Source organism: Fonsecaea nubica (genome assembly GCF_001646965.1).
Source record: "Fonsecaea nubica strain CBS 269.64 chromosome Unknown Scaff31, whole genome shotgun sequence".
NCBI classification, from domain to species: domain Eukaryota; kingdom Fungi; phylum Ascomycota; class Eurotiomycetes; order Chaetothyriales; family Herpotrichiellaceae; genus Fonsecaea; species Fonsecaea nubica.
In genome coordinates this window covers 49,771-71,893 of record NW_019173704.1, presented here as the reverse complement: position 1 = coordinate 71,893, position 22,123 = coordinate 49,771, and the positions used below count along the sequence as shown (strand labels likewise).

At 51.5% G+C, this 22,123-nt stretch overlaps 5 protein-coding genes across 5 annotated transcripts; 2 read left to right on the top strand and 3 right to left on the bottom strand.

The window, feature by feature from the left end:
• Nucleotides 1-422: 422 nt before the first annotated feature.
• Nucleotides 423-788, top strand: AYO20_05358 (hypothetical protein; the record flags this gene model as incomplete). Its single annotated transcript, XM_022643652.1, has 1 exon — nt 423-788. The coding sequence occupies one exon, from the start codon at nt 423-425 to the stop codon at nt 786-788; it is 366 nt and encodes a 121-aa protein (XP_022500319.1).
• A 638-nt stretch (nt 789-1,426) lies between these two features.
• AYO20_05357 (hypothetical protein) lies at nt 1,427-2,859 on the bottom strand (the record flags this gene model as incomplete). Its single annotated transcript, XM_022643651.1, has 3 exons — nt 1,427-1,888; nt 1,939-2,714; nt 2,805-2,859. 3 exons carry the CDS (start codon nt 2,857-2,859, stop codon nt 1,427-1,429), a joined length of 1,293 nt encoding a protein of 430 aa, XP_022500318.1.
• A 1,057-nt stretch (nt 2,860-3,916) lies between these two features.
• AYO20_05356 (hypothetical protein) lies at nt 3,917-11,343 on the bottom strand (the record flags this gene model as incomplete). Its single annotated transcript, XM_022643650.1, has 4 exons — nt 3,917-5,713; nt 5,771-5,980; nt 7,301-10,398; nt 10,449-11,343. 4 exons carry the CDS (start codon nt 11,341-11,343, stop codon nt 3,917-3,919), a joined length of 6,000 nt encoding a protein of 1,999 aa, XP_022500317.1.
• Nucleotides 11,344-13,815: 2,472 nt separating this feature from the next.
• On the bottom strand, nt 13,816-15,848 carry AYO20_05355 (hypothetical protein; the record flags this gene model as incomplete). Its single annotated transcript, XM_022643649.1, has 4 exons — nt 13,816-15,271; nt 15,325-15,455; nt 15,510-15,772; nt 15,836-15,848. 4 exons carry the CDS (start codon nt 15,846-15,848, stop codon nt 13,816-13,818), a joined length of 1,863 nt encoding a protein of 620 aa, XP_022500316.1.
• Nucleotides 15,849-17,830: 1,982 nt separating this feature from the next.
• On the top strand, nt 17,831-21,577 carry AYO20_05354 (hypothetical protein; the record flags this gene model as incomplete). The annotated part of the gene is made up of 6 exons (XM_022643648.1): nt 17,831-17,914; nt 17,969-18,003; nt 18,060-18,193; nt 18,254-20,082; nt 20,130-21,090; nt 21,138-21,577. The coding sequence occupies 6 exons, from the start codon at nt 17,831-17,833 to the stop codon at nt 21,575-21,577; spliced, it is 3,483 nt and encodes a 1,160-aa protein (XP_022500315.1).
• Nucleotides 21,578-22,123: the final 546 nt, after the last annotated feature.

Sequence of the window (22,123 nt, the reverse complement as noted above, 5' to 3'; positions counted from 1 at the left end):
CGCTTCGTTCAAAACGGTTCCTCGATATACTTTGCGAAATATGGTTACACTGACAGACCAGACGAAGAAGATATGGGTTTTCTGCCTATGATGACGATGACGATAATAATGGTCAGACCCTCATGAGGCCAAAATGATTTGGCGATTGCAAGCAGTGAACACTGCCAGAACAGCGAGTGTAAGTGTCGAGTATCACAAGCACGGTAGGTGTGAGTGTCGAACACCACTAGTATAAGCCAAATGTGAACTAAATAAGGTCAGTATCGGTAAGTATTGGTCGGGGCAGCCATTACTTTAACGCCGAACACCAAACGCCAGAAGAAAGAAGAGAGAAAAACAAAGGAACAATTGCTGTGTCTTGTCAGTATCATACCTCCCACTGCGCGACAACCTGGGGCATTGTCCAGGGACCAGCAGACAGGATGCCGGGAATGTTGGTGAACTATGCCAAAGCCGTCGCAATCATCCGCTCCCTCGAGCAACGATGCATCCCGAACGACTACAGCCAAATGATGGAATTTGGAGCCGTTCGCATCATGGAAGTCACGCACAGTTTCCTCGATCAGCAGGTCACGATCAAGCACAAGGGCGCATCTACCACACCGCGTCCGCGAGCAACAGCAATGTCAATCGACTGGATGAAGATGCAGCTCATCAGTGCCGGTGCGACTTTGCCAAACATCTGGGTCGGTCAAGCACCTGGTCAGCCGCCGCGGGGCATGCGGTTCAATTGTGACGGTTGCTTCATTGGTGGTGGTGGTGGTGATGATGGTAATGTAAGCGCTTAACAACAATCGCAGTGAATGTGCAAAAGCATTCGGACAATGGATGCACGAACTGCCTCCAAAGAGATATTCCCTGCTCGTGGACGAACCTGGAAAATGCCCCAAACCTTTGTTGATGGAGTTGCAGTACGGGCAATGATGTACTCGGTACGAGGTAGAGATGGTCAGAACACAAAAAAGTGGCAACGAGCGATAGGCTTGGCCAAAGTTGATAGAAAACAACCAAGTACTCTCAGAATATCTTTGCATTTGCTCAGTTCGGTGAGATACTCCCGGCCAGTAGACTTCATATTGGACAACTTTTTCTGCGGCCTCAAGCTTCATGGAACTCTGCCTTTTACCAGATCTCTGGCAATCGTCAGGAGAAAAACACACTATAGTCTCATAAAATATCCCTGTGACACCACATATATATTATTGCGAGGACTAAAACCGTCCCGTCAGTCGATAAACGCACCGGGTACCTGCAGATTTTCGCACAGTCGCCCAAGCTTAAAGTGAACAACGCTTTCTTTCGTTACCGCTTTCATCGACCATCATCACAGAGGGCACGCTGGGCCTAGAGCCCACGTTGAACCCAGAACTCCCGTGGAGCCCATGTTGCCACCACCGCGAGTCAGACCATCTGCGAGCCCACCTTCCTAGCGATACACCGGGGGAGCCTGGTTGTTCGCATAGCTCTGCAGGGGGATGCCGCCCTGGCCGTACAGGGGTAACGGCGCCTCTCCCGTATAGTTGGGCGGCTCGGATTGCTGGCCCTCGCGGAAGTTGGCCGCTGCTGGCGTATTCATGGGCGCTTTTCGCTGTTGCTGGCGTCGCTTGAAAAAGGTGACAGTCCCGACGAAAATGAACATGATGACCATCGCGATGGCAAAGATGATAGTGCCGCGGGTGTTGTCGGCAAACCGGAAACCAACGATACAGTTGGCCAGACCCAGGGTGATTGTCGCAGGACCCAGCACACGATGCCCCTTCATGACCTTGGCGGGCTGCTTCGTCTTCTTGTAAATGCGATGCCCAACTAGCCCGACAACCCATGTAACAAGCCCAAGACCGACAACGACGAAGCCGAGGATTTGATGGCCAGCAGTCAGATTAGGAGACTAGAAATGTTAGTCCTTCCAAGAGATATGGGAACTGGGAAAATGCTCACAATGTTGTTTCGTTTGCTAAGAGCAATTCCAACGCCCATACCAAGAATTGTCATGAGCAAGGCCAGCGACTGGACACCCCAGTGAAGCCACACCTTCTCGAACACGCGAAGGAACAGGTATCCTCCAGGAAAGACGATCAAGAAGGCGGCCACCATGAGGAAGGCGTGGAAACCAGTAGCGCCACGGAAGTGACCACCACCAATGGCACCGCCACCAACCACAGTGTCCGAAGAAGCGCTCACGACCGGGACGCCGCCAGTACCTGTTGCAGCCTTGAAGTCGAGATCGAAGAAGTTGTAGCCCTCATGCTGTCTGATTTGCGCGTTGTCATCGTTGGAGTTCAGGGTGCCTGTTGGACCAACAGCCCAGATCATGGACTGTTTTGTGCTGTCAATGTTGACGTTGCCGCCACTCCAGTTTCGGCAATTGGAGCATTTCGCATTGACAACGAAAGATCCGTCAATGATACCACTGCCACTCAGAACGTCCACCTGGACGTCCGAGGTGTGTTGGGGCATGACATGGCCCTTTCCTAGGCGAGGGCTGACCGTGACATTCTTCCCGTTCTCCGATGCATATGTAACAAAGATCAACGCCCCCGCCATCTGAGAGCCCAGGCCGAAGGCCGCCCATGTCTGGTCTGCAGGCGCCGAAAAGTGGAAGAAGAGAGAGTTGGAGTTGTCGCTGGGCACGTTGATGGAAACAGTGATATTATCATTTGGGTCCGGCGAGGTGCCCCGTCCGACATACGTGGAAGAGGGAACAGCGGCCTGCGCTGAGAAAATGTAGGCTGCAAGTCGGTGCCACGGTCAGCGAGGATGGTCCTTCCGTCAATGCTGGGGACAACGCAGAGACTGCTACTCACTGGTCAGAAACAGGCTGATCAGTATCCTGATCTTGGATTGAGAGTGATATAACATGCTCGCAGCTGATGTTCTGAGATTACGATACTTATATTCTGGAGTATGGGACTGGGTTGGTGCAATGAAGGACAGTATCAACGCTGAACAGGTAGCGAAGGCAGGTAATGAGATAGATTCAGATTCGGTACAGAACACAAAGAAGCAATGAGCAAAGAGGTGAGAGAGAGCGAGAGGTTGAAAAGAGGAAGACAGACTCCAAGTCAGCAGGCGCCCGTGAGATTATCACCAAAAAAAAAAATAGGGCAAAGAGATCTGCTCGGTAGAGCACGAGTGGCCAGGCGACAATGCGTCTGTTTCGAGAACAAGTAAAAGCGGGTTTCAGATGTTGTTTTGAGCTGAAAAGAGAAGCATGGGGAACGATGGATCCCCTGACGGCGTTGATGCTCGCAAACCAGTCAATGGCGGAGGTCCGTGCAGTGCGCAGGGATAGTGGCCAGAATGGAACCTGAGTGGCTTCAGAGGCCCAGCACATCCAGTCGATTGGCCCAAGCACAGGGGTAACTGGAGGTGGGAGAGCATCGCCTAGCCAATGCCTGGAAGCCCAAATTCACCCCTAACGACTTTGGATAGATTCGAGCCAGCCAGAGCCCACCGAGGGCATGGCCCTGACGGGGTCCGAGAAGCTTAGCAGAGTAAAGTGGGAGTTTAAGCATCTGAGCCTCCACTCGCAGGTAAGCCTTTCAGCCTCTGAGCCCCGTGGACCCCTGGCTCGGTGCCTGAGGGGAGCCCCCAAGAAATAATCGTTGGAGCCTGAACCAATTGCAGGAAGGGGTTTGGTCAACTGGCGCTTACTCTCGCAAAAGCCACAATCAACACCACCAGCATCTAGAATGCTCATGATGCCCCTCGTTCCCCGAAATAGATGCCGTCAATAAGCCATGCCATACCCGATCTGGGACTTAGCGCTGTAACCGATGCTCAGCCCATCAGTCTTACCTGCAGATGGACTTTTTCCTTGGTCGGGTATCTGAGTACTGTTTGGGAGGGGCTTGTTGCGAGGGGGAACAACAATCGAAGTGCTCTCTGTGTATTCCCGTCTTATCATATTGAGTCATCAAAACCAATTCTCTTGAATGGTCACAAAATAGCGCTGGAAGGGTTCACTTCGCACTGTAAAGTCGCCAACAGATGGCGACCATCCGAAATCCAATATATCGTTGCTCCCTATCGCCATGGGCTCCGGCGTCCAGTTCACTCCCGCACCGCTGGGATCATCCTGTATCATGGCGTGGCTGCTCTCCCTCGTCGTACTGCCGGTTGCTGCATGGAAAGATTCTGGTACTCGTGGATCTAGGCCCAATCCCGTATTGTTGTAGGGCTGCTCGTTTGTCGGGTCGAATGCCTCCATTGTATTCGCGTTGGCAGCACTGACTGGATAGTCTTGCATGAATCGTTCCATCGGAGTTGGATTGGCCATATCGGCAAATATGATTTCCTGCTTCTGCGGCACCTGGTTTGACTGTGCCTGTTGCTCCGCTCTTCGGGCCTTTGCTCTGGCCATGAGATGCCGCAAGGGTTTCCACAGCATTCCTTTCTGATACTTGGAGTTCATCATTCGTTGCCCATAGACCGATTCGACCGCGCGCCATGCTCGATCTACGTCGGGACCAGGCGGTCTCACGCAGATCTCTGATAAAGCAAACGCCACAGACTGCCATTGCATATAGGTCCTGAATAGCCAACCCCATTTCGCCGTGTTTTCATTCTTCTCAAGCAGGTGAGAGAATTCTATCACTTCCACTGAGGTGATGAAGACTCGATCCCGGATTTCCGGCGGCATTGGTGAGGGTTCGTTGTTGTTGGAGTACGCTCGCGGATGGTGCACCATCAACCACATCTTGGCCAGGATCAGACGCGCGACCGTCGCGGCCACCCAGTAGATTGGTGTATTCATGTCGCAGTGCCGTAAGTATTTCTCTTCGAGCTTCCGGTGACACTCATCGATTAATCTCTCCTTTTCTTCCAGGGACAGGTCGGGAACTTGCTTTGTGCCGGGCCCAGGAGCGCCAAAGTTGAATCGACGCGAAAAGGCGCTGATTTCATAGCGAATCAAGCAGAACGTCATCTCGGTCGCTCCGACTCTTTCTGCGGGCCAGAACTTCATTCCGGGATAGATATCGTCGTCGTTCAGGTTCGCAGGGACCTGAGTATCGTAAAACTCGTCGGAGAATGAAGGATCTACGCCATGGTCTTCGGCAGCTCGATTATCTAGCAGAGATATCTGCCACCATAACCGGCGTCGCATTTCCGTGTCAAATGGATTCAATCCGAAATGCGTTCCATCACGGTGGATGCCCAGCGACTGTGCCAGGTGCATAGCCAACCCTCCCAATGCCCATACCAATCTTGAATCGTCACAATGCCGAACAAAGATGAGGAAAAATGACAGTGCCTGCAAGCACATGAGACTGGAACTGTTCAAAAAGTCCGCGCGGGCCAAAGCTTGTTCTGTTGCGAACCGGTACTTCTTTATTAGTGATTGCTTGTCCTCATCCAATAGTTGCTGGCACTGCTCTGGAGTCAAGCTGACTACGGCACCAAAGTAGATGGCAAACAACAAAGCTTCTGCTGGCTTGGAGACTCGATCGATACTGCTCGCAGCATTCATGAGAATTGTTCTGGCTGTAGGTCGATGGAGTATCCTGACCACCGGGTCCACATTCTCCTTGAAAACTTCCCAAAGAATGAAAATTTGACTCGGGGTGGGATGTAGCTCTCTCAGATCCTGCATGACTGACGAGTACCCAAATAGGAAGGCTTGGTGGTTCGACTGGCGATCGGTTTCGGGGGAAAGAACCTCATCTTCGTCGTCGGTGCTTGACGGGTCGAGCAAGTCCCGCATTTCAGCAATCTGTGAGAACAAACCTGTCAGCCGGTCTTATCGAGCACAAACAGAGAGACAACACACCTCATCACTCATGCCAGTCCAAAACGCGTTGTTCACATAGCGGCTGCGATCCTCACTGATCACGAGGCGACCGAGATGCTTGTCAATAGACTGTCTTTTCGACTCCGAACGATCGGAGGCTGGTGAATCGCTTGGTTGTACATCGCCGAAGCGTGCCCGGATATCTGTCGAACCTGCGAGAGTGGGCGACACAATGCCGTTCTCGTCCACCTGCGCACCAAGACTATGAACCACGCCTTCCAATCTGCGCAGCCGGGCCAACAGCTCCGCATCGGGTGGTTTTCTCGGTTTTCTAGGTGCTCTTCCAGGACCAGGAAAAACACACTCTATCCCTGCTCTTATACAGTTGGCGCATGGGTTTTCTTTGTTACACCGAACTTTTCTGCGACGACATGTGACGCAACTCCGTGGGTTTAGGCGAGGCGCAGATGGATTGGAGGTCGGATCATTGTCTGTCGCGGCTTGAGCAGCGACCAAACCAGAGTCGGTTATCGCAGCTTCAGCGCCGGACTGAGCGCCTTCATCGACGGATTGTGACATGTTCGGAGTACGGAGCCGGTAATGGTCCTCATGCGCGACTCATGTTGAACACCTGTGGGGACCTGTCCGACAGGTATAGAAACGCGGGAAAGGAAGAGTGCTCGAGTTAAGGTCGAATAGAAGAGGGAGCGAAATCATATTATTACATGCCAAATGCGTCACCGAGTTTGGATGTTGCTGAAAGTCTGTCGAGGGCAGATCATTCCGCCCCTCCCTTCTTCGTACGAGACCTGTCTCCCCCAATGTTTTTCGCACAAACTGGCTTTCTTTGATTGTTGTTAGTGGCAGGCCTTGTTACTTCGGGAATCCGGGGATCCTACTGCCTCCGGAAAGGCTGGGCATCTGTCCAGTGCTTTCTCTACAAGTTTCCGCTACATCACAGTGAAGATCGACTCCACTGAGATCGGCTGATTGGGGTCACAAACGGGGAATACAGACCTACTGTGGCCGTCGTACAAAACATTGTGCACTTGTACGGATCCCTCTTATGTGGACAAGTTCTGGTGGTTCCATGGAGATTCCAGATGAAATATATGAGCGATTTATGGACTCGCCTCGGCTCTGTTAAAGGATCTCTGACACCGACCGATTTCCGTACCCATGTCCAGCCTATGCATGGTCTGTCTTGACCTACAAGCAATCGACTTCTCATGAACGTCTTCAATCCATACCGTACAGACACTGCACTGGCTGACTAGCCAATGCATAATCCATCTCGTCCTGCATCAACCTGGGGAGATCCGCAAATCAAAAATACAAAGTCACATCGCAATGCAAACATCCAAAGAGAGAGCCAAAACCCGAAGTACTCCACGCTGTCAACAAATATGGGAGCCCAGAACATAATCTCATCAATTGATGCTTGGGAGAATTGCAGAGGTCCAGCAACCATCAGAAGTAACACCTTCATTGACTGTGAGCCCTCAAAAGAACCTGGTCACGCCAATTAGCTCTGATTTGTCTTCAGCCCGACCATGACATCGAACGTACGCTGCTATTAGCTGCCGACATCGGATCGGGCTCGCCATCTGTGCCCAATGAAGGACTCTCGACGCTGCCATGATTCACTGGCCCTGACGCCGTCACCGACCTCTCGCTGAACGGGGGCCTCAAGCTCGATGCCCCTCGAGAATCCCCAGCTTTTGAATGGGAGTCTTTTCCGTCCGCACCACCGCCAGTGCCATTACGAGCTCCATTGGATTTTGATCGTGCCTGCTTGTTGAAAATATCGGTCACCCTGTCGGAAGCCACTCGCAGAATCGTTTGCATAAGCAGGTTCTGTTTCAGTGGTTTGGACAGGTATTCGTCCATCTGTGCCTGGATGCATTTCTCGCGATCTCCGAGCATGGCGTGGGCGGTTAGAGCGACGATGGGCGTTCTGGGCAGTCCCCTTTCCTTTTCATACTGCCGAATCTCTCGTGTGGCTTCGAACCCACCCATCACTGGCATCTGCACATCCATAAGTACAATGTCGAATCGGTTGTTTTTGATGGCATTGACGGCTTCCAACCCATTGCCCACTACCGTCACCACATGATTATATTTTTCCAAAATTTTGATGGCCACCTTTTGATTGACCTCGTTGTCCTCCGCTAACAACACGTTGAGGGATTTCTTGTAGTCCTTGATGACGGGCGTAGACCGGCCCTCCAAAGCCGGGATCATGCAATTACCCAGATCGATCAATTGACAGGGCGTGGTCATGTATGAAGCGATACCAAGGTCAAGTACAGTCTTGAGACTGATAGACACAGTAGGGTTCAGTAAAACCATGGGCATGTACTTGAATTTGTCCAGTTCTCGCAGTTTCTGCGCAGTCTGTAGTTCATCAATGACGATAACATCATAGCCTCCGTCGGTGTTTTTGCGATTGCGTTCGGCGTTGAAGATGCCAGGATCCGGCACATCTGCTTCGTCTTTCACCACTCTGACTTGTAGCCCAAGCTCCTCGATCATTGCAGGGACGCGTTCAAAGAACTTGGACACGCCCTTGTCAACCACGAGCACCTTATGCTTTCGGAAAGGATAAAGCTGGGAACTGATGACACTGATGTCGTCCGTTGCGAATTTGACAATGCACGAGAAGTGGAATTCGCTACCGTGCCCGAAATCGGAGGTGACCCAAACTTGACCTCCCATGAGGTTGACCAGGCGCTTCGATATAGACAGGCCCAGCCCGGTACCGCCGAATTTCCTTGTCGTTGAGCCGTCCGCTTGCTGGAAAGTGTCGAAGATCAGGTCGAGCTTGTCCGACTGGATGCCTATCCCAGTGTCGGAGACCACAAACTCGAACGGAAACTCGTCTGTTGCGCAGTTCGACAGAAGATCTTTGGATTTTTTGATGGTCACTTTGACTTCCCCCTGATCGGTGAACTTGATCGCGTTGCCTACCAGGTTGAGGATGATCTGTCTCAGCCGGAATGGGTCGCCAACGACATAGTCCGGTACCGAGTTGTCCACATCAAATGCCAAACATAATGACTTCTCGTTCGCCTTGACAGCCAATGACTTCAGTGCGTTGAAGACAGTACCTCGGATTGTATATGGAATAGCCTCAATCGCCATACGGTTGGCTTCAATCTTTGAAATATCCAGGATATCGTCAATGATGGTCAGTAAGCTATTTGCAAGGTTGTGAACCGTGTTGAGCATCTCTCGCGAGTGCGGCTTCAGATCGTCGGTGTCCAACGTCAGTTGTGTCATGCCAATGATGCCGTTCATAGGGGTCCTGATCTCATGGGACATATTTGCCAAAAATTCGGACTTTGTCCGGTTGGCTAATTCGGCGGCTTCACGCGCCGCCGTGTTTCTCTGTATGCTGTCTCTGAGGTTCGAAATCATCTGGTTGATCTTTCTCTTCAATTCATCCATTTCACCGGACGCATTGACGCTGATCAACTTTGAGAAATCTCCTTCCGTTGCCGCGTCCGTAATCTCACCAAATGCACGAACCTGCGCAGTCAGATTCTCGGCCATGGTGTTGACGTCCTCTGTGATCTCTTTCCATCGGCCACTGACATCGTGAACGTTGGCCTGGCCACCCATTTTGCCATTGACACCGACATCGCGAGCAACTCGTCGCACTTCATGGGCAAAGGTTGCCAAGCGGTCTACCATGTTATTGATAGTGACCTTCAGTGTCAAGATTTCACCTTGTGCTTGTACCTCGATTTTCTTGTCCAGATTTCCAGCAGCAATGGCTTGTGTGACGTCCGAGATACTTCGTACCTGATCTGTCAGATTCGAGGCCATCGTATTCACATTGTCGGTCAAGTCTCTCCATTTGCCTTGGACATTATCGACCTTGGCCTGCCCTCCAAGTGTTCCGTCTGTGCCGACTTCTCTCGCCACTTTGCTGACTTCGAATGCGAAGGTGTTTAGTCGGTCAACCATTGAATTGATGGTCACTTTCAGATCGAGAATTTCGCCTTGGACATCGGCGGTAACTTTCTTTGACAAGTCGCCGTTGGCGACAGCGGTGGTGACTGCAGCAATCTCTCGCACTTGGGTTGTCAAGTTCATTGCCATGCCGTTGACATTTTCGGTAAGATCTTTCCAGGTACCTTCGACGTCGTGCACCGTAGCTTGACCTCCCAGAACACCGTTGGTTCCGACCTCTTTGGCCAGGTTTGTGACTTCCTGAGCAAACTGCTGTAGTTGATCAACCATGTTGTTAATCGTAATCTTGAGTCGCAGAATCTCTCCTTTACAGCTCGCAGTGACCTTTCGTGTCAAATCGCCCTTTGCCACAGCTGTGGTCACCATTGCGATGTCTCGGACCTGTGTCGTGAGGTTGTCTGCCATTGCGTTCACGCTCTTGGTCAATTCATTCCAGGTACCTTGGACACCTTCGATCTGGGCTTGTCCACCTAACACGCCTTCCGTTCCGACATCAGTGGCAACGCGAGTGACTTCGGTGGCGAACGTTCTCAGTTGGTCCACCATGGTGTTGATAGTATGCTGTAGTTCAAATATTTCGCCCTTTGCACGACTTTGTACTTTTTGACTGAGATCACCACGTGCAACGGCCTTGGTGACGGTTGCAATCTCCCTGACTTGGTCTGTCAGGTTCGCTGCCATTATGTTGACTGCTCAAGCGTTAGTTCAGATCCTTTCAGCAACAAATTAGAAGCTTTACCGTTGTCCGTCAACTCCTTCCATATGCCTTGCACTCCGCTGATCTGAGCCTGTCCACCCAGAATGCCCTCGGTCCCCACTTCACGGGCGACACGAGTGACCTCGCTGCCGAAAATCTCCAGCTGGTCCATCATAGTGTTGATGGTGACTTTGAAGGCCGCAATTTCGTCGTCCATTTCCGTAGCTTGGATCTGGACTCGTTTGGACAAATCACCATTGGCAACCTGTGTGATGATGCCACCGATCTCACGCAAAGCTTTTTGGAACGCCTCGTTTGCTTGCTGGTGTTTCCGCAGCTCCCTCTCCAAGATCGAAACGTCTTCATTTTCCACCCGCATGAAGGCTTGTTTGGCCTGCTCTTCCGAATTCCGTAGACCGCGACTAATCTCTGCAATTGTGTCTCGCTGACTCTTTATCTGCTCCGCCTGCCTCTCGACATGTTCTCGCAATATGCTAATATCATCTTCGCTCACTGCACGGTCCGGTTCCGAAGGTCGAAAGGAATCTCTGGCAGCGAGAAGGGTGTTGACGCGCCTCGACTGATTGTAATTGATAGGTGTTCTCTCAGAAGAGTCTGCAGAGAAATCAGCGCCAGATTCGCCCAGAGAACCCCGTGGTTCGACTGGGCGGGACAACGGCGAAGCCGGGCTCTGAAATTCACCTGGAGTATCTGGCAGTGAGCGCCCAACAACATCCGCCCGAGATTCCAGGTAGTGTATCCGTCTTGCAAGAGCGGCTATTTCAGCTTCGAAGTCTTCTTTTCCCGGTGTATCGTCGCCAGAGAGCTTGTATGGTGGAAGCTTCAAGCCATTGGTGTAGGTGGACGAGGTTGAGCCCTTGGCCAATCCACGCAGAATTGCCGCAGCGGCTGCCAGTGTCTCGTCCGGGCGAGACATGGACGATGCGAAATCCTCTATAGAGTGTTCCTCCTCATGAGGCGCGGTCGAGACAGGATGGTTGCAGGTGGTTTTCGTATGCCAAAGGGCCCTGGTTCTAGGCCGCGTCCAGCAGCGTACACAAAATGGCCGGAGAGCCACCTTGTTCACCGAAGACGATTTCGCGGGCAAGTGATTGGCGATGGAGAAGGAGATTTTATGCTCAACAGAGTCGTCGATAGGTACGAGAAGTTAGGTGGTTGCAGAGTGGGAGATATTAAGCTGGTTAACTCGATCGACTCCGACAGATAATACAGGGTTGGTTGGATGGGTTGGACTGGGCGACGAGTGGGATGGATCTGGGCATGCCCAAAAAGACGCTAGGTGCGAAGCGGATAAACGGCAAAAAGTGTCGCCCAAGCAGAATGACTTAACAGGGTCTGAAGGCGACAGAAGGGAGGGCCCTCGGGCGCAGAGTGTAAAGTGTACGGTGAGGAACGTAGGGCGGGAGGACGGAGAATAGGAGTAATGATAGGGAAAAATTGTAGGGTGGTTTTCTCGATTCAGAGGAAGGGAGGAAGGTCTGTTAGTGGGAAAAGGGATGGTGTGGACTGTCCACCGCAAGAGAGGCGCAACTACTGTGAACCTCCTGAGAGCGAGATCGTCGCTGCAGATGCCCAAATGGCATCAGCGGGCACAAAAGGGACAGCCAGGGAGAGGTACCGGGCGAGGTGGGAAAGAGTACCTCTCACAAGACACGCCTGGGGCCGCCACGAGCCACAACCAACGGGCACCGCCCAAAGTTGAGGCTGCATGAAGTTGGTGCCCCAAAGCGACCCGAGGTGCCCCTGGGATGGCGCGCATTGGTTACCTTGGGCCCCGTCGCGGGGACATGGGGGAGCGGTTTAACCCAATCCTCAATTAGCCACTCGGCAAGCCCAATCCAAGCCTCGACTCGACTCGACACAACCCTTGGCTTTGAATGGCATGTGGGTGCCTCGCGATAATGCGAAGGCGATCTATGCTTTTTGCATGGATACTGGACAGTGATTCTAGGTGGTCATGCAACCGACGAGTGGAAGCTAGAGCCGTTGGTACAGCAGTGCCTAGAGAGTACCTGCGTAGGCAGAATAGAACTAACACATTTTATTCGGAATGCACAATTTGGGTTCAAGCTGAAACGGTGTGTCGAAACTTACCCAGATCACTGTCCTCTCTTTAGCATTGATGATCGTCTTTAGCGGTGTAGCCACATGTACAAGCATGACCGGCGTGACCAGTGTGGACGAGTAAGGCGAGGCAGCTGTTCTTGCTCTCAGGATCTTCACATCTGCCATCATCTGCCATCATATCTGCCACTGTTCACCAAGCACGACCAGTACCCGTCTCTGCTTCAGAAATAACAGAAGATCCAACGGTGTCTACGACAGACAATGCGGATAGACAGAAGTTTGAACCTGCAAGGCCGCCAACCACCACACTCATATAACATCCCGCCAGAGGGAACAGGGACCTCGTCAGCTGCATCCAGTGATGCAAAAACTCCCCGACACTAATTGGCTGGAGGATTGGGAAAGCTACACTTATTCTCTGAGGCACGGGTAGTGAGCCCCCAACGGCAATCTCATCCGTAGCGAGGCCTTGGTCCATGTCTCGCCTGGCAGGATGACGTCTTTGTCACACATGAACTAGTCGGCAGACTGCCTCAAGGAGAGGAAATCCCTGGTCCAGTCTTCGCCTCAGGGAGATTAAGTGATTGATCGCTTTGGATGATAGTTTGCGCTGATCAGGCTGAAAGTTGATAACCATCAGCCGGGTCCCAACGTCCAGAATTTTCAGCGACCAGAATGCTCTTGAACATGTTGTATTACTGTAGCCGGGATGAGTGCTCTAGCCAATCTTGGGAATCTCTCGTGTCTGTCCAACGGCCGAACTTGCGGCCAATTCCGAATAAGAGCTGGCGAGCCAGCGGAAAAATTAAGTGGCACAGCCAAGTAATGACTAGCATACCCCTAAGTTATTTTATCTCTTAAGAGTTTTAGGTATAAAACTATAAATTTTATTCTCTAGATACAATCACGAGCTCATGAGCTATATAATGATAGTAATACTTAATAACAATCCCTAGAGAGGGTAGTAGAAAAGTATCTTTGAATGCTATAGAGGCAGGACAATGTGGTCTGACTAGGGTATTTAGTATGGGGTGCTGTGCTAACTTTTGTTTCCACAGGCTTGCTGGTTTATCTCACCCAAGCATTCTCTCTTTCATATCTGATATGGAAGGGTGCATTGTTGCAGCAGGGTCGCTTCGCCGTAAGTGAAGCATGCAATATAATATACCCCTACAGGGACATATTTGGGAAGAATGAAGTGACGAAATTATTCTAGTTGTGATCGACATCGTTAGATTGACATGGTCCAGCAGTGCCAGGCACAACTATCAATTTCCAGAGACCCTGACTAAAGATTATGATACATTACGACGAGGCATGATTAGAGACTTAAGCCCTCCAATGCTTCTAGAAACCCTGCAATAGCTCCAGCGCCCAGAAGGCCCTTAGTGGCACTTTCGCGGATATTTTGCTTTGTGGATTTCTCCCTTGAGTGCCTCTTCTCATCATGGATGCGTGATGTGGTGTTATGTTGGGACAATCGGGACGGTGATCTTGCGGATTTGCCATCTTGGGACACCGGTCTCGGCGATAGGCCCATCCGGGTTGAGGATTGAGGAATGTATCGAGTTTGAGAGGAAGGAGGTAGGTATCCAGTTAGTTGCGGATACCCATGTTGTTGTATCAACGGATGTCCCTGTGGATGCATTTGGCCGCCATATCGTCCGAATGCAACTGCCTGTGGAGGCACCATTGAATTCGGGGCATTATGCATCTGTGCTGGCAGTAGAGGCGACGAGACGCTGTGGTGCACCGGGTTCTGATCGGGCGTTACCCAGGGACGATGACCGGGTGGGTGGTATGCAGGAGATGACAATCTTGATGCCGTCGACTGAGCCGACGTCACGGAGGGCTGAGTCGAGGGCGGACGATTGACACCAGCGGTAGCAGCTGTGATCCATGGTGGTGGTTCAACCGGCGCCGTGAAGGCGTGTGCTACGGGTGCGTCTCCCCCAGCAGCTTGTATCTTCCGTTCAACACCAGGGCTGCCGCTACTCCGGCGCCGAGGTTTGGGCTGGGCCATTTCGGCTTCGGAGGCAGATGATTCTGAACCTGAGTCAAGCACGTGTCGCCGCGAGGATCGCTTCTTGGAGCTAGGGCTACCTCCGGGGGAATCCTCCATGTCGCTGCTTGCCGCACTCACGCTTGGCTGGTAACCAGAGTACTGCTTCCGTCTCATGAATGCTTCATGGCGTGCAGAGGCAGAATTCGGCTTCCTCCAGTCGGTCGTTGTGCCTTCCAGGTAATAGCCACGAGGGCTCCCGTCACGCTCTCGATATCGTTCATGGAAAGGGATCTCCTCGTCCTCCTCATTGAGGTTGTGCACTGAAGGGGCGTATCTGGAACCAGAGTCACGGTTGTGGCGCCTCTCTCGAATCTCACGCCAAATGGTCCATCTTTCGAGGAGAGGGTCGATCGCGCGATCGGATACCTGAACCATATCTCGAGGAGAATCCCGAATTTGATGTAGCATGTGATCAAGCTCGCCGAGAGAAAACACTGGTAGTCTCACCAAAGCGGTTGAGGGGGGTTGCTCGGGAGCGATGGGGCTGGAGGTGTGTTGAGAGCTGTCTACAGGAAACGCCAGCGACTGGTCGTCATGCACGGCACCGTTGTTCATGGATGATTTTCTATCTTCCTCCTCTTCTCGTTGCGAGGCCTCAAATAATGCGTCCATATTACTCATTTGCCAGTATCGGACAATCAAAGCATTTTGGGCCTCGGCGCGTTCCTGAGTGATCTCTTCTTTCTTGAAAGAGACCTCTTCCGGGGAGTCGCTGCAATTTCATCGTTAGCAATGGTCTGCGATACACTTGACGAAATGTCAAACCTTCGTGACGTGGACGCCATCACCTTTCCTAGCTGGACTATCTGCAACATGACCGAGAGGCTTAATTGAAGACTTTCGAGTTGTGCGAGCAGGTATACAACCCTGTGTTTTCTGAATGTCCTTCTGAACCTCTGTTGAAGAGTGTGGGCAGTGGTGCTGGGTGTGTCCTGCGCACTCACACGCACCCACATGTCCTTAATCTCATCAAAGACTCTTGTGCTTTCATCTGCTATCGACTTTGCTGTCTCGATAGCTTCCTGGGAGTGAACTGAGTCTGTTGCCTGCAGAACCTGACCCGTGTGCTTCAGCATCATCGAGAACATTGTGACGCCCTTTGATATGCTCTTGACCTCGAGGCCCGCATTTGAGAACTCGGAACTAATCGCATTGAGAAGCAGCGAGAGTCTGAAGCCCGCACCGGCGACGTCAATAATGGGCGCGATGTTGCCTGCGCAGGAGTCAGAGTCAGTTTCATCAGACCGGGTAGGGACTCGATTTGGAGATGACGTACTTCTTGCGGTCATGCTGGATGAGCCTTGGGCAAGGAAAGCCAAAAATCGATGGAATTAGGTGCACTAGCTCAAGAGGAAGATATCAGCAGTGTTGAATCAAGGTTGCCGATATTCCCAGACGATATAGCATGAGCGAACAAGTAGGCACACAAACAATGATTGCGAACACGAGGCTGCATCCTGGCTAGGGAAGGTCATAACGTCTGGGGAGGTTTGGTGGGGGAGAGGGGCTAAAACAGCGCATGCCAAAGCAGAATATCGCTGTAGTGAGGCTGATGGGCTACTTGATTGTTGAGGGGATTTGCTGCAAAGTCTCCAACAGAGCAGGGGTTCTGGAGGTGCAGAGTGGGTTTTAACTGGCCGGCTTGCAAACTCTGTTCTGCATCAGAAATGGCCGCGCGCGCCACAAGTTTGACACATTGGTGCACATTGCATGATGAGGCAGTGAGGAGAGTTCTGTAGCGTTGAGACCAAAAGGCCTGATCTGTCGAGGCCCAAAGGCCCCCAGTTGAGAAGTAGAAGTGACAATGGCGAGGGGAAATGGAGGTCGGGAACGTGTCTATTATGAATCATGTCTCTGGTCTCCATCTTTCATATTATGCTACTAAGATATGGATCTCAAACTAGGGGCAATTATTCTTTTGGATCATGGTGCCGGATCCTTCGTCTCAACATAGCATCTGAGGGCTGCATCTGAGGCTTGGCACTGGTGCAGTCTTTCTTTGTGATGGAGCCATAAGGTGGATGGAAGCAGATGAGTTTCGAGCTTTGCAATCATACAAGCAGTTCTTGTAAAGGTATTCGTAGGGGGTGTCTCACAGGATAAACATTCGCAGAGGGGCACCATTCATCGCCCCATCAAGTCAATCCAACCCCCGGTTTACGCAAGCACAACACCTGGGTACCTTAATATGCGGATACTGCCACCAGCCACCCTCAATTTAAATGACCAAACAAGAAAAAAACCATGTGAATTTTAGGGTAAACAGATGAAGGTAGTGTCTCTGGCATCTTCTAAGCCTCCTCGTCTCTTTCGCCTCCAGTTGGCATGCTGCCCCACCTCATGGTCAATAAGACCACGTTCGAGAAATGGAATGCTCCAGAGCGGGCTAAGTACGGAGTGCTTGTCCCCTGTACCTAAGATGCCATGGAAAAGGAAAGGGGGAGCTTCCCCTTCTCGCTTAGAAGTGGCGTTTTCGTGGGCTTTTCGGTGTTGGCGGTGTCGCTTTTTCCCAAGGCCCATACCTATCAAGGCACCCCAGGTACGTATCCCATCCAGTCCATGCTTGTGCCTTGGCCCGTGTTGGGCAAGGCCACCTTTTTAAGCGTTGCAGGCTAATTGTGCCGGCTCTGAGACCCGCATGGGCTTGGGGGTGGGTGCGTGGGCACTGGGTACGCCCCCTCGCACCAACACCTGTTGATCGTTTCTCTTTTGCCCTTTCGTCTTTCGCCTTTCGCCATCTCTCTCAGTCTACCCGCACCTGGACCCCCGGCGTTGGGTCTCGTCAAGCCCTTCACCTGTGCAACTCTGAGTAAAGATTGTCGTGCTGTTGAGTTCTGGTATCTTTCGTTTGAACCTTTTCACTTTTACTCCATACATCCCGGCCCCTCGGTCTCGACCGCAAGCGAACCCAATCCCCTCTATCGGTCCATCTAATTGCCTGCAACCTTTTGCCGACCGTCCTAGTGTTTTCACACCCACAACCTGCCTTGGGATTGACCTGCGTTCTTCGACACTTCATACACGATCGTGAACGATTCCTACGGACGGCTGATCGACTGAGTTGTTTCTTTGCGACCGAGACCAAATCACGAGCGCCTCAGAGCGTCTCAGAGCGCCCCTGCGTGCCCTTCAGCCATCTCGCAGTCTAGGACGCTGAACATGCGGCGTTTATGATGTACCGATCGCGACGCTGAGGGAAAACTGGGAACACGACGCATGCTGCAGTTGATATTGAGATGCAAAGAGCAAGGAAGGGTGTTCAGCCGCGGCCATGCGGATCTCGATACGAGAGCAGCTCGGACTGCTCGTCCTCTTTTGCTCCCTTACATCTCTGATGGTGCTTGCACTTGCAGTGGTATGTCGCGTGGAAAATCTTGACAGCGGATGATACTGAGTGAAATATGACCAGTGGTTCCAAAACTACAATTTCATTACCGGCATCAGGTCAGGGAAAATGCCTGTCAATCCTGAAGTCCTTCAGCGCTGATTGACATTGACAGGTTATCCGGACTGTCCTTGACGGCATCTCTCAAAGCAGCACAGTTCACGAGTGCACTACTGTTGTATGATTCACAGGCCAGGCTGATCAGCACGCGGCTGCTAATCCAGAGTGCTCTGGGAAGATATAATTCGGGTAATCCTTCCGAGAACCTTCTTCATCAAAGTGCTAATGCTAATCATGACCACTGAGTAGGAAACACCTCAAACGAGAATTGGCAACGATCTGTGAGTGACTTCCAGGGCGCTCTCGCCGATGGCAGCCTTCTGGTCCAGGCAATTTTATATCCCAATGCCTTCAATGGAAACGAGACTGCGGTCAATGGACTGCTCAACGTCACTGCAATTGGATTGGACGGCACAATCAAACTACCATACAACTATACGAATGGCTCAGCGGTTTACTTGGGAGACCCGGGCCTGGGCTACCCCTCCTCACTGTATCCCAACTTGACTTATGGCCCTCCGCAAGCAGGAACCAATTTTTCAACTCTATACTACAAAGGTCAAATCATTCGACCTGATGACACCCTTTTCCTAGGACCTTTGGTTGTGAATGAGACTTATTCCCTTCTGTCGCTCACAGTTCCGCTGATCAACAACACATCTCGGTCCGATGTCCTTGGCTGGATGACGGTTCTGGCCAATACTAATATGCTATATGAAATTCAGCAGTCGCCTGAAGGACTCGATAAAACCGGGGAAACTCTTATTATTGGTCCAGCGTCGTCGAATAACCATTTTGGACAACAGGTCCGGGGATCTAGCAAGTCCTACCTGGAATCTCAACTCGTCCGGTATGTGCTACCACCGGCAAGCAATTCTACGCTGGATTATCGGCACCAGGCCCGAAGTAGCGTCAACAATGCCACCGAGCCATTTCCAGCTTCAGGTTATCCGGCAGTCGTTTCCGCGTGGACCAAGGAGAACCAGGCCATCAATAATGCGGGCGCCTATATTTCAACGCGCAACGAAGAAGGAAAACGAGTTTCCGCAGGTTATGCCACGCTATCTACCAAGTTTGTCGATTGGGTGGTTGTGGTAGAACAATCACACCACGAGGTGGTTGCCCCTATCGACCATCTGCGCGATGTTGTTCTCATCTGTGTCTTCTCTGTGACTGGCTTACTCCTGCTCGTCATGTTCCCCATGGCACATTATTCGATCACCCCAATCCGGTATCTCGCAGCTGCAACTGCTAAAACGGTAGAGCCTTATCAACCTGATGATAATAGCGAATATTCCAGTACTTTTGGCCACCAAGCCGCGGAGATGGAGGACATACTGGACTCTGATGAACGCGAGGTGGCTAGAAAAGAAGGCTTTTTCGGTGTTCTGACAAGGATTTCTAAGCCAAAACAGCCAGATCGATCGACAACTCCTCGACACTTGCGGCGAAGAACATTCAGGATACCTAGGAAAGTTCCAGAGCGAAAACATCTCATCACTGATGAACTTACGGAGTTGACTCGCACCTTTAACGAGATGTCTGACGAGCTAACGATGCAATACGAGCGGCTCGAAGAAAGGGTAAAGGAGCGTACAGCGGAGCTCGAGAAAAGCAAGAAGGCCGCCGAAGCGGCGAATCAGAGCAAGACACTCTTCATTGCTAACATTTCTCACGAGTTGAAGACGCCTCTCAATGGTATCCTCGGCCTTACGACCGTTTGTATGAACGAGGATGATCTAGGCCGGATCCGGTCTACATTAAATACCATCTACAAATCTGGAGATCTGCTTCTCCACTTGTTGACCGATCTTCTTACCTTCAGCAAGAATGAGGTTGGCCAGCAGCTGTCGATTGACGAAGCGGAATTCAGACTCAGTGATCTGAGCACCCAACTGATGCCTACCTTCGAAAAACAGGCTCGCGAGGCACAGGTGGATCTCAAAGTACTATTCCTTGGTACGAACGACGCTTTTGGTGACGCTTCTGAGTTGTCTGGAGAAAAGCTATATGGCCCAGTTGGCACAGGCCGCGTTAGGGACATGTGTCTCTGGGGTGACAAGAACAGGATTTTACAGGTCCGTCTAGTCCCGAAAACGAGATACATCCTACTAACTAGCTTCAGGTCCTGATGAACTTTGTCAGCAACAGTCTGAAGTTTACTCCTGCGCATGGCTCTGTCACAGTCCGTGTTCGATGCACGGGTCTTGTTGAGAGCTTTCCTAGTAGAGCAGGAAGCGCGCGAAAGTCCTCCCTGAACTCAAGAAAGTCAAAGTCTTCGAGCAATAAGCGAGTACGGATGTCAGATGGCTCCCTGGTTCCACCAGATAGCGCCGATCATGACAAGAGTCATTCGAATTCTGGGGGAGTCGAAGACTCAAAACTTAGCATCAACGTGGCTGGAGGCACAACGCATATACCGAAGGTCGCAGAAAGGCAGCGATCCATGTCACCCCCACCAGTGAATACGAAAGATTTGAGCTTCGAATTCGAGGTTGAAGACACAGGCCCGGGGATTCCACCTGAACAGCAGAAAATGATATTTGAACCCTTTGTACAGGGTGACCTAGGCCTGAGCAAGAAATACGGGGGTACTGGATTGGGTTTAAGCATCTGCGCTCAACTAGCGGCCTTGATGGGTGGCGACATTTCTCTCGACAGCAAAGTGGGGTTTGGCAGCAAGTTTACTATGCGGATTCCGCTTCGCTATGTATCAGAGCGCACCCCGTCAATGGCCTCCTCGACACGGAAATCCGCCTCCAAAGCCAGTAGTCTTGTTGGACAAGCTCTGCATGACCAACCCGACGTAACGCCGCACAACCACACTGGTTCCACGACATCCTTACCCTCAGCCCGGGATGATCAACCCAAACTGGCCGATGTTCCAAGGATAGTCGGCTTCACTCAACCTTATGTGGCGAAAGAGATACAAAGTAGCGACGCATCCCAAGCAAAACTCAATGAGATCAAGAAGGTGGAGAATGAAGCTGCACAAAAGGGTCGAAAAGTGCGCGTGCTCGTGGCAGAAGACAATCAAGTGAATCAAGAAGTCGTCCTTCGCATGCTGAGGTTGGAAGATGTCTATGGTAAGTCCCCTGAACCAGTGTAATGCTACAATCTCACTGTCTGATAGATGTCACGATTGCGAAGGACGGACAAGAAGCATTTGAAAAGGTTCGGGAATCCATGGTGAGCGGGCAACGGTTTGATCTAGTCTTTATGGACGTGCAAATGCCCAACCTTGATGGAATCCAGTCGACCAGACTCATCCGCGAAATGGGATTCAAGTCGCCTATTGTCGCCCTTACTGCGTTTGCCGAAAAGTCCAACGAGGACGAATGCATGGCTTCCGGAATGGATTACTTTCTGGCCAAGCCGATTCGAAGACCTGCTCTCAAACAGGTCCTTAAAAAATATTGTGCAACCATTCCGGAGGAGGAAAACGAGGGAAGTTCAACTGCGGTGCCTCGCTCAGACGAGAATGCAGCGCCACAAGCGAAAAACGGTCAGGCCACATACAAGGAGCCCAATATTGACCCGTTGGACTCAGGCGACGTCTCACCTCTATCATGATTGCTTCATCGCCGCGATCAGTTCTCTTTGGCTGACTTGGCGGAAAGCGCCGCAGAATCAGCCATATCAGTTGTATAACAGTACTCCTATTCATCTTGGGTATAAGGAAAATGTGTGGAAGCTAGGCACACTCATGCCGAGAGAGGTCACTACTGGTGGCCTATTGTTTGCCTGGGTATCCAAAATTTCAGATTTGTTTCAGATGGTGGTGCATATGGACAGCGATGGCGTGTGGAGTTGGGCTCTATACTGTTGGGTATGGGCACTTTAAGACACATCTGAGTGCTAGGGTCTGGAAAAAAGTTTATGGAAGACGCAATTTATTAGGATTGCAGGTATCACAATTCACGGTTCCATATCGGGGGGTAAGGGAGAGCCCCTCAATTCATAACTGAATACGAATATATCTGGCTGCACCAGCCAGCCAAGCCGTGATGGGGGCGAGATTCACGACGGACGAGTTCGAGTCGTTGAGCACGAATGGTGTGCGTAGTTGGCACTGAACAAACTGCCAAATGCTTACAACACTAGAAGAGTGGCTCCAAC